Here is a 12583-nt window from a genome sequence, read left to right on the forward strand (position 1 = left end):
GAGAGGAGGAGAGAATGTTAAGCAGGCTCCATGCCCAATGCAGAGCCCAATGTGGGGCTTAATCTCATGACTATGGGATCATGATCTGAGCCAAGATCAAGAGTTGGACACTTAACTGACTGAGCCTAGGTCAACCAGATTTCTGAGAGTTCTTTGGAAATCTAATAACTGCAAGCAAATTAGTTTAGAGAAAATGAGTTCCCATTTACAACCGACTGGTGAACAGATTAACTGCTCAGTGACAAACCCTATGATAGCAGGGACTACTGGAATTATCTTTTTATCTGGAGCTGGTTTTAAATTAAAAATAAGTTTTTATTTATAATTTTTAAAAATAATTTTAGTGGAAAAATAAGAAGGAGGGGAAGAAGAGAAAGAGGAGAAAGAAGATTTTATATGGTCATTATTGTCTAAGTAACCATCGTACTATTTTCCAGTTTCCTTGTTGATTGGTGTTTCCTGCCTTCATCTCCACATCTGATGTGCCAAATATAATCAATGTCACAAGAAAATAAGAGTAATAAAAATGCAATGTTAGAATATCTATACTATATATACCATATAAATGTATATATTATATACACATTTATATATATATTTATATATACTATACATGCATTTCCATAGTATATATAGTATAGATATTTATATATGTACTATATATATCTATATATACAGATATATAGATATATATACACACTAGAATTGAGCTAAAATTCAAAACTAGACTAATCAAAATCAAAACGGCAACTAAAAGCAGTAAAGTTATCATGCCCAGCAAAGTAGCATAGAAAACTGTGCCTCCATGTGTCAAATAATCAAATGAAAAGAGAAAGTTTCAGTTAATATTGGGATACTTAAAATTATGCACACAATTTACACTGGAGAGACAAAGAAAGCTATTTATTTAAATTAATGTTGTTATCTAGGGAGTAGTGCATACAGTGTGCTTATTTTAAAAACAGTTGTTTCAATAGAAGTAAATAAACTCTTCTAATTAAAGTGAATGTAATATCTGATTATCTGTTCATAAGAAATAGCATCATAAAAGACAAATTGCACAAATATATTCTGGACTTCTTATATATGGAAGTCATCAAACTAGAGATACAAACTATTAGCACACATGATTATATTTCACTTTCCTTTTCTCCTCCTAGGACACACAAAGTACAAATATGTTGAACAAGGAAAATCCAAAAGAGAGAAGGGAGGAGAATGGGGTTTTTAAATATTTCTCAGAATATCTGCATAATAAATTTAATAATTGAGAATTCTATCAACTTATTTTCATACTGTAGTTTCATACTGTAGGCACAAAAATTTAAAAATAGTTTTTATTAGTGAGAGAAACAAATGTTTTGTTCAGTAGAAATAAAACATTTATTTTCTGCAGATGGAAATTAGCCTCCTTCTTTGGAATGGACATATCTGCTTTCCATTCCTTCATGTTAGATAAAGGAAAGGTCCATTATTAGGAAAAAAGGAGGTGGCATTTTCCCATCAGAGGCCTTCAGAGTATCTCTGAGACTATCAGAAGCCATCAGTCTATGAATAATACATACTGGATGGAACTGAAGTGGTAACCTGTATCAAATTCTTGCAAGATTCAAAAATAAAAATTTTCTCTTTGCAGAAAGCTTCCTTGTCTGTAGGGGAAAAAAAAGTAAAGGGTCCATGCAAACAGAACAGAAACATATATGAGCAGACATACTCACACTAAATGACAAAACATAAAACACAGGCCCACGCACACTCCCACATAAACACATACACTCCCTTGCATATGGGCACATATACACGGCACATTCTAGTTTTAACATAGAACTAACAGTAAATGATCATCTTCAGAACAGCACTAATAAACTAATATTACACGGTCTGTTAACTAACCAGAACTTTAAAAAAAGTCTTGAGGAAACAATGGCACTAGTAAATTCTACTGAGAGCTATGACTAGGACAATTTGCTCTTTCCAAAACATGCAAAACTTTAAGTATCATTAATAATAAAAACTTGTCAAAATCATAGGAAAGTTTCAATTGTTTAATTATTTGAAATTAATCACATTAACATTTGAAGTTTTCTTAGAATAATATCAGGCTGAATTTCTAAAAATATCTACAAGCATTCCATTGGAGAGCTGGTGTACAGGAGGAACAAGGTATAGAGCTAACTGTAGGAAACATTAAAAAAAAATTCCTTAAAAGAAAGGCGGGGGGGCAGGGGAGGAGGTGGCGACTGGGTGGCTCAGTCAGTTAAGCATCCGACTTTGGTTCAGGTCATGATGTCACACAGTTCATGAGTTCGAGCCCCGCATCGGGCTCTGTGCTGAGCTGACAGCTTAGAGCCTGGAGCCTGCTTCAGATTCTGTGTCTCTCTCTCTTTCTGCCCCTCCCTTACTCTCTGTCTCTCTCTGTCTCAAAAATAAATAAACATTTTTAAAAATTCCTTAAAGAAGTAACTGTATGCAGTGAAAGCTGGAGAAAATGAAGAGCATGTCTGCTGAAATCACTTGAATTTAGAGGTAGAAAAGTCACACAGATTATTTTATGACTTCTACATCTGTCACAGACAAACTGGAAGTCAGGAAAGCTGGATTTTATTCCATTTCGGTCACTGAGCAAGTCACTGGGTCCATCAGTACTTGATCTGTGAGAGACTGCTCTTAAATGAACTTTATTCTCCAAATTCTCTAATACTTAACTCTAATTTAATTCTCACCAATACATCATCACCTAAAGAAGAGAGAATGTTTAATTCTTATTGGCCAAATCATTTTCAACAGTCTTCAAATAATGAATGCTAAAATTAAATTTTTAAAAACCCATCAAGTTTGACAAATATTGCTGCTTTTGCAGGCATAAAATCCTACTAATATTTCCTTTAAGTTTAATCCATTTAAAAAAAATAACTTTCTTCTGAGAAGAATACAGTTAACTTTGCTTAACCACATAAAATAAGTAAACTATATCATGTATATCTGTGCAGATTTACGTCCTTGTGTTCAAGTATAAAATCGTGCAAAATTAAGTGTGGTTTTACTATCATATGAAGTAAGGTATTAGTGTTAACTGAAAAACAAACCTCATTCAGTTAAAAAAGATAACAGTAACATATTGTTTGACCAGATCATCTTTTAGGAAATGCTTATGCCATTTCTGATTTAGCTAAAAAACTGAAGAGGTACACAATTTTATATCATGACTTTGTCCTTATTTCCTTATTAGCTTTCCTAGTACTTCATTATATTGTTTTTAGAATATATTCTAAAATCAGTACAGTATAGGACACTTTGATTTTGGTGGTGGACCTTGTGGACTTTCTGCTGTATAATATAGTAGTAACTCCTAAGTGTTCAAGCTATAGCATTTTTCATGTCTAATGAAAGATTTTATTATGTTAATGTTAAGATTTTAAATCATAACTTATTGTGATGGTTTCTTATTTTCATCAACATGTGACAGAATTCTTTATTTTGCTAATAAGTTCTCTTAAAAGTCATTCTTCTGATTCCATTTCTTAGGTCTATAAAGTGCTTATTTAAGATGAGAAGCTACTGGCACCCCTGGGTGACTCAGTTGGTTAAGTGCCGACCCTTCATTTTGGCTTGGATCCTGATCTCACAGTTTTGTGAGTGCTGACAACTCAGAGCTTGCTTAGGATTCTCTCTCTCCCTCTCTCTCTGCCTCTACCCTGCATGTGCTCTCTATCTCTCAAAATAAATAAATTTAAAAAAAAATGAAATGAGAAGCTGTGTACGAAAATAACTGGAATATCTATGTGATTATTTTATTAAATATTTCTCTTTTGGAAATGATGCTATAAATATTTTATTTCACTGTACACATTTAAAATTTAAACATATTTTCTTGTCTTTTTATTCTTGATGTATCACTTAGCTGCAAGAAATCTAGATTTTGAATAATTTTTGTTTCCAAATAATATGGAATCACCTACTATCAAATGTTGTTTCTTCTATTTATTGAATTCCTTGGTAATTATTCCTAGTACAAGACTGTGGAAAAAATAGCTGAACATGTTATGTTCTTCCCTCTGTTTTCATAAACTTATAGTCACTTCTGAAATATTTAGAACGCTGGTTACAAATAGAATCACTTAGGACTTCATATCTCTCAATTAACATATACAATACAGTAATAACACATTTACTCCATTGTCTATAATAAGATAATACTATTAAGTAACTATAAAGTTAAAATTATAAAATTTAAATCAACTGAAAATACTTACATTAGGATTATTAACCTGTATTAGTATTTATGAAGTAATTAATGAAAGAGATGACTTTAAAATTTTCTTCACTCTCAAAGGTCAAAGTCTATTAGGTAAATGTTTGCAAATTTAGAAACATTTGGGGTAACAGTTAGAAATATGTTATGTGTTTTTCTTCTAAAGTTATTTTTGTATTTGATTTGAAAATTGAAAGAAATTGGACAAAAACTATAATGCACCGTCTTCCCACCTTAGCACAAACATTCTTGGTATTTTTATACAGCAACTTTCAGGTTTGTTCCCCTCCACATGCTTAGCTGTATGCATAGCGTGCAGATAGTTTGTACCTAGATTTCCATTAATGTTTTGTCACATACAACTTTATACACCACAGAATCTTTAAACCATCTCTACTGTGTGGAAAAGTACACAAAGTGTATTTGATATAATTTATTTACCATTTTCTTCCTGTCACAAAATTAGGTTGTTTCTAATTTCTATCACTATCATAGTATATTGAAATCCTTCTTCCAGATTTTGAAATATTTCTTTACAAATATGTCTCAAGAATGAGATTTCTGAGACAACTAGAATAGTCGCTGTAAATGACTCTTGATCCCTATGCTAAATTTCTTTCTAAAGAGTTTGTTACAATAAATCCAGTAATATGTTTTATCAAATACCCCAAGAGTAAATTTTAACAAACAAACAAAAAACTTTCAATTTTGTTTGTGAAATATAATATCCCCATGGTTTACATGCCTACTTTCTAATAAATATAATGAATTATTGAACTTTGAACACATAATTATATATTATTACATTTAAAGCATTATTAGATCTCGGAAATAACATTTTCAATGTGGATAGAGCATGTCTATTAAAATAGGTGATCTTCTGTAAATTATGACTTTGTAAGATGATCATGTTTAGGACATTAGGTAAACTATGAATGTGTTACCGTCTCTTGATAGTACCACAGCAGCTCTTTATTACAATATAATGTTGTTACCTCCCCTTTCCCTGAGCAAACATCGTCTCCACCAACCTAAACTCCCAGGAAATTAAACGTAAAATAGATTTAATACTAATCTAGAACCACAATATTTTAAATATGAATTTGACAAACGGCTGATATTTTTCAATGCATCACAAAGAAACAATGGAAATGTATAGTTAATGATAATTACCTTGGAGTTACAAATTATTAATCTAATAAAGAAGTGAAAAGTATATCTGTTGTTTTTCAGGTCACAGATACGTTGAGTGTAACACATAACGAAGGCTATTTGCAAAGGGCATGATGGGCTCTTAGACAAACCAGGACATGCTGGGGTTTAAATGCTTGTGGCACTGAGCCGTTTACTTAACTCCTCAGCTGTTTCTTCTGTCAGGTGACTATAGTAGTGAGAATATTACATCCTTATTTTGATTATTAAAGAGGTGATGCATGCCTGCATAATAAATTCTCAAAATGGAAGCTATCCTATGAACACTCGGGGTTTAACTTCCCCCTTGAAATTCATTGTTCCATTTACTTCACTACCTACATTCCATCAAACAATCTAGACTAGACTCAATGTTACCTAGTTTATTTATACTTTTTAAATATAGCACTGATAAATACCAAAAACAGACACAATTTCCTAAAATGATCTGCATCAGTGAATATGATTTACAGCAAATTAGTTGTTATGGGCTCAAGTACTCCCAAGGTACTCAGATAATTTTACAAAGCACAGCTACACAGACAGGAATAAAGACTTGTACTTGGATGTGCTGGAGAACATCATCTTCTTTATGTCCCCTTATATTTGTATCATAAGAATTAAAGTAGCATGCTGTATATTTCAACAGTATCGTTCTAAAGACACAAACAATCTGTCTTTACAATTTGAAAGTTTTTCCTGACCAATAATATCAGATAATGAGTTTTAAATATTCTGAGTAACTTTAAATTTAAGCATCCTTTGCCACCGGTATATGGAGAATGTATCTTTTAAAAAGGTAATTATTTAGTAAAATGTCGGACTATGGACAGTGAAAAAGATCCTGAATATTATTAATATTATGATAAAATTTATTCACTTTATAATTTCCATTTTTAAAATAAATACTTTGGCGGTTCTAAAATAAGAACCCTTATCTCTAACCACTGAGTCACGTAAAATTTGTAAAACATGATATGCAGAAAATAGTGAAGTCTAAGAAAGCCTTGCTTTCATCAAATTAGGATATTAAAATGCTACTTTGAATAACATAAATCTTAAATGAATGCCTGAGATGAATTTTTAAAAGGCAATTAAATCTGGGGGAAGAAAGGCAAGGTGAATAAGACAGCCAAGATCCCTTGTATTTTGAATGTACTTCTGTGTATGACGTGGACCTCAATGGAGTTTGTGAACCATTAACTTCAATTACACTGAAAACCCCAAACAAACCCCGGGCACTGTAAATCTCATTAATTTTAAACACATGGGGACTGGAATAAATGGACTTTGAATTAACTCAATCCAAATTACCTAATATTAAAATATAATTGGAATTCAGTTGCTTTAAACTGCTTGCCAGTCTGAAAGGCAGAATAGATTGCTATACTAGGGTTTATTATAATTTTATCTACTTTTGAAGTTTCAGCATATTATCTTTATAAGTAAAGTATGATTCCAAAATTGGAAAAATAAAAGGAATTTTCACTGATATTTCCTTAAAGTTGAGGGATGTTCTAACAAATACAAGCTCTAGAAGAGGGACATTTTACTATGAGTTGGTTAAACTAAATATTAAATTCCAAACAGAAGGGTCAACTGTTAAATATACCTGATAATCTCTTATTTTTAGTAAAATTATAATATCAATATTTGTAGGTTTCATACTATAATCTTTTCTATAGTGGTAAGGCAAAGTATGATTTTCATATCAATTTAGCAATAAGAATGAAAATATAATAAAAGGAAGAAGAAAAAGGTTGTTAAATAATAAGAACAAAAAATGTGTTGGTTAAATGAGATCAGATATTCCAAAAACAAAGATAAACCATTTTGAAAAAGCCTGCCACTTTTTCAAAGTCTTGTATCATTATCCCCATCCATTTATAAAGTCACCGTATGAAAACACTGTAATAACTTTGTGTTATTTGTATTAGCCTTCATAAAATTTGATTGTTAAGTGTTTAGGAGCTACATTTTATCAGGGCCCCAATTATTAACCTTCTATTTATAAGTAAAAAAAAAATTGTTAAACCTACAATAAATGTCCGTGCATTCTATGTCCCTCCAAGTTACATTTACAGAAAACTATGAAGAATAGATAATAATTTAAGCCAATCCACCTTGAAAGTCCACGATATACACATGGAATATTGATACCTGAGAAGAAATGTGCTTTGAAGCCCTTCTTGGATACAGTGTTGTCAGATCTGAATTCAATTCTCATATTGTTGAACTGAGATGTGATCACTTCAGGCACTTCGGCACCACAAAATTTGCCATGCAATTTAGACTCCGAGGAAAGGCCACTCCAAATCTCCACATAATCATATTTGCAAACCTAGAAAAAACAAAATTATTATAGACACCAGACTTTAAGAGTCTCATGCTCTACTGACTGAGCTAGCCAGGCACTGTATAGTCACAGATTTTAAAGTGTCAGAGGATTGACATTCATTTTTGAAAAGTCTACTATTTCTTTCTCTCTTTAGTCCTCTGGTAGTCAAATTGGAATTAACAAGTAAACAAACAAACAAACAAAAAAATCAGAGAAAGAGTCCAAATATGAGGTGGATGGCATGAAAAATAGACTAGTGAATTTTGCTCTGAATACCTATTTGTATATACAAATGTGTGTTTGTTTATATGTATTCACAATATATTTTTTCCCCAAAGAATAGAGTTTAGGAGAACTGAGATGAATATTTGTTGAGATAATGGTGCTGATGGTCACAAGAACATCCTTTGGGGCCTTAAAAAAAAAAAAAATTAAATGTTTAGATATTTTCACTAGGAACTGTGAAAGAACTTGTCATGTGCTGTCTTAGTTAACGCTGACAACAATTACATCAAATTGCCATTTAGGGACACCTGGGTGGCTCAGTAGGTTAAACACCCGACTCTTGGTTTTGGCTCAGGTCATGATCTCACATTTTGTGAGTTCGAGCCCCACATCGGGCTGTGTGCTGTCAGTGCAGAGCCTGTTTGGGATTCCGTCTCCCTCTCTCTCTGCCCTTCACTTGTTTGCTCCCAACCTCTCTCTCAAAACAAACTTTAAAGAAGAAAATTTTAAAAATCTAAAAAAATTGGTACATTTAAAGTCTATAAAACAACCATTAACAACAGAAACCTTCCTTTCTACCGTAAAGATAAGAAAACTGAGGTTCAGAAATTTTTAAATAAAATGTCCAAAATTATACTTATCATGCATGCCAGTTCAGTGAAAACAGCACAGAGTTTGCCTTGGTCCAGTGCTGTCTCCCAGAAACACTGTGTCCTAATCAGAAGAGTACCCTTAGGAAATTTCAAAGACACAGACACTGTGGTATACAAGAAAAAGGATACCTCGTCTTTCAAATTCATCAAACAAATTGATACTGCTTAACTTCTTTGAGTTGCTAGGCACTATAAAGTTACTCTGTCCCTATACCATAGAATTGCAAACAAATAAAAACTCTATGTGGTCGAATGGAGAGGGGAATTTACACTAAAATAAAGTAGACTCATTCTGTTTTATATGTAACGCACTAACAACACCAAAGTGGAAGAAGCTACGTGAACACCAGGCATTCTTAAGCAATTTTATGGCTACTCTAACAGATGTTTCCATAATACACTTCTCCAAAGTTCCAAGAGAGCACATTCTAAAGAATATATCTTGCATGAATGACCTTATTACATAAATGTGTAATTAGCAAGGTTTAACAATGCATATGATTGAACCCTGGGGCATGATCTGTACTTTGCAATATGTCAACTCAAATTGAAGTTTCTTGTGATATTAATTAGGTGATAAATAAGCAAAAGGTTGTTAGGAAAAAATTAAAAGTTTACAACTTCAGCCTCTGTTTAGAGAGGGCTCTGGCACAGACTAGGAGAATGTTACCAAGGTTAAAGTTGTTTGACATCATCTTTCCTTTGGATATCAATATAATGAATACAACAATGGACTTTAAACTTTGTCCGATATTCTATAAGTCAAGTTTTTGCTCATGTCTTTAAGTAAGCAAGACATCAAACAACAAAAATACACAGAATTCTATAACAGCCTTCCACATAGTAACATCATTATAAGTTTAAGAAACTTGGGATATCTTATCGAGTTTATAAAGGGTCCTTCCAGGAACAAAGAACATAGCACCCATGGGAAAAATGCTTTCAGAATAGTGACCCATTTATTTAAAACCACGTATCCTCCCATCCTCTTGAATACAAACTTCTAGCCTTCCTAGTAACATCTATCAACTAATGAATCAAAAATGTTGTATCTGTCACAACTAATAGCTTCAGGGGAAACTGACAGAGTAGAAGTCATTCAACACTAAGTTCATACCACATCACAGAACTGGTAGGGAGATGATCATTTTCAAAAAGGGTCGCTCATATGAAACCTTTTCTAAAATTGCTATAAAAATCTGTTCTTCATTTCAATATTTCTCAAAATTTCAGGGAATTATTAAAGGAAAATGATATGTCATGTGGACAGAGTATGTTAGAAACATAAACAGTTTTTGCCATCATAAAATGTACACATGATGTAAGGAAGGTCTCAAAAGAGACCAGCTGAGCTCTCATTTCTATAATTCTCTGAAATACATAATTTCATCACCTGTCAGATGTTAATTTCCTTTAAGGAAACACAAAAGTCAGGAACTTCTTACCTCAAAACCATTAGTAGGACTAAAAAAATGCACACGAGTGCCTTGATGGACTACTACAGGCAGAATTAACAGAAAAAAAAAATAAAAGGAATTAAGAAAAAATAAAGAAAAGCAGGAGAGGTGAAAAAACAAAGACAAAATAATGGTGTAAAAATCCCTAAATATTACCAACTATTATTTCCCAGGAGAATAGATACATTATATTTCTGTTATCTCACTTCTTTATGAGTGTTCAACATATATATGTATGTGTGTGTGTGTGTGTGTGTGTGTGTGTGTGTGTGTGTGTATGTCAGAGACAAAATAATTTTTGAGTTAATTTTATCATACTTAAAAGTTTTAAATCATGTTTGTTTTAAAACAATCACAGAAGTCATTGGAAGAAAGGATATGGAAGTTAGAAAATTAAAAAAAAAAAAGAAAAGGAAGTGGGAAAACTCAACAAAACTGAAATTAAACCAATGTTGACCAATTATACAAAGGACACAGTCCTAAAAGTTCTCATTTCTAGACTTGACATTCCATTCGAATTTGGTGTGTGTGCATTAGCACCTAGGAATTCTTAAATAAATGATTTCGCTTGTTTGAATGTGGCCACCTGGCAGAAAATGGGTCCTTTATTACAATAAGCTATATTTTGTAAAGGAAAGATAGAGTCAACTAAATGCTTCTTTGATTGAGATTAAAAAATTAATCTTTATTTATAATCACGAACATGTTCATAATGAAAAACTACTTAACGCTGAAAATATACTCATTGCCACAAGTAAAATAGAGCAGGTTATTCTAAATGGCTTCTTCCCCTTTATTTATTTCAAAGAGTTGGGGGATAGGGGCAAAGGGAAGGAGAGAAAGAATCTTAAGAGCTCTGTGCTCAGCATGGAGCTCGACATGGGTCTCAGTCGCATGACCCTGGGATCATGACTTGAGCAGAAACCAAGAATTGGATGCTCAACCAACCCAGGAGATAGCTTAAATAGCTATTTTTGTTTTGACTCAAGCAGTGGATATTAGTTGATTGATGTTTTTAGAAAAGTCTCTGTGACATGAAGCTGACCTTAATTTTTCCATATTTCTTGGATAAATGAAGCTGTATAATAATACACTAAGTAAAAACTCCCTCTACGTAATTTTCAGTCTCCTAGAAACAGTCTAAAATATCATCCAATGTTGGGGCACCTGGGTGGCTCAGTTGGTTAAGTGCCCTACTTGGGCTCAGGTCATGATCTCGTGGTTCATGACTTTGAGCCCCACATTGGGACTCACTCTCCAGCTCAGAGCCTGGAGCCTGCTTTGGATTCTGTGTCTCTCTCTCTGCCCCTCCCCTGCTCACACTCTGTCTCTCTGTCCCTCAACATACATAAACATTAAAATTTTTTTTTAAATTAAAAAAAAAAATAAAATAAAAATAAATATCATCCAATGCCAACAGAAATTACAAACAGTTGCAGAAATGAACAGTACAGCAAAGACTATAACATCTATATGACTGTACTTCTGTAACCCTTCCCTCCTTCTCTCTTTCCTCCCTTCCTCCCTTCCATTTACCAGGTTGTCTTCAGAGGTTCCCAAAACACAACAGAAAAAAAAAATTGCATTTATTATTCACTTACTTCATTGCCTTCCAATTCAAAAAACTCAAACTTCATAGAAATTCTGTATTGGGTTGGTGCAACCACTTGCCACACACAGTTTTTATTAGGAGGGTACTCCTTGGGCCACCCTGGAGTGGTTATAGTGCCATTAAGTTTGGTAAGAAGTCCGCCACAAGCCGCTAGAAGGAAAGAAAAGGACAAAGTTTTCTCCTATAGAGTCATTCCCTTCTTAGCATCTTTCCATCGATAACCAAACATCTCAGCATTAAATTTCAACCATCTTCCAGATTTTTCAAAATCTAGAAAGTCTCAGTCTCGGCTCCTTAGTTTTTACTACAACTATTTTAATTATCTAATCCCATTTATAAGGCACTAATTCGTAGTTTTGGATCCAAACAAGCTACGACTGTGTAACAATATTTCAGATCACTTGAAAGTTAGGAAAACAACATAAAGAAAACTGGGTGTCAGTTCTCTTATCTTTTAAATGGGTAGTATAATACCTACACAGTATGGTTGTAAGCATCAATATAGGCTGATGTAGTGAGACCAAAATCAGTTGTTTATCTCTTCAAACTCATTTTGCCCAAGATGAGCAAGTCATGGGAGTTAGTGAGCTAGCAAGCTGGATACACTAGAGTAAATAGATCATATTTGTTATTTGAAAACCTCATTTAACAACTGTTTTTTCTTCCCCTTTTGGATGATCTATTTAAAAGAGGTACTATTTAATACCTTACCTCTCTTGCTTATTGTTAGTGAAATTAGCAAAACAGGGTATCCAAAAGTAAAAAGAACACATATTGTACAAGGTTTGTAACTAATTCCTAGGGAGTCAAGAGTTACCTAAAGTAACTGCTCTCTTTATTTTAATTGCCTTTGTA

The 12583-nt window shown here is 33.0% G+C and overlaps 1 protein-coding gene across 1 annotated transcript in view; it reads right to left on the bottom strand.

Annotated features, from left to right (window-relative positions):
* Positions 1 to 12583, bottom strand: part of TLL1 (tolloid like 1) — a 213543-nt gene that overhangs the window by 28839 nt on the left and 172121 nt on the right. The window contains exons 15-16 of the mRNA XM_047857627.1: positions 11718 to 11878; positions 7604 to 7784 (exon numbers count right to left, since the gene is read on the bottom strand). Coding sequence (XP_047713583.1) covers positions 7604 to 7784; positions 11718 to 11878 — 342 coding nt within the window. The remainder of the gene's footprint in view (positions 1 to 7603; positions 7785 to 11717; positions 11879 to 12583) is intronic.

This window comes from Prionailurus viverrinus, chromosome B1, assembly GCF_022837055.1.
Source record: "Prionailurus viverrinus isolate Anna chromosome B1, UM_Priviv_1.0, whole genome shotgun sequence".
NCBI classification, from domain to species: domain Eukaryota; kingdom Metazoa; phylum Chordata; class Mammalia; order Carnivora; family Felidae; genus Prionailurus; species Prionailurus viverrinus.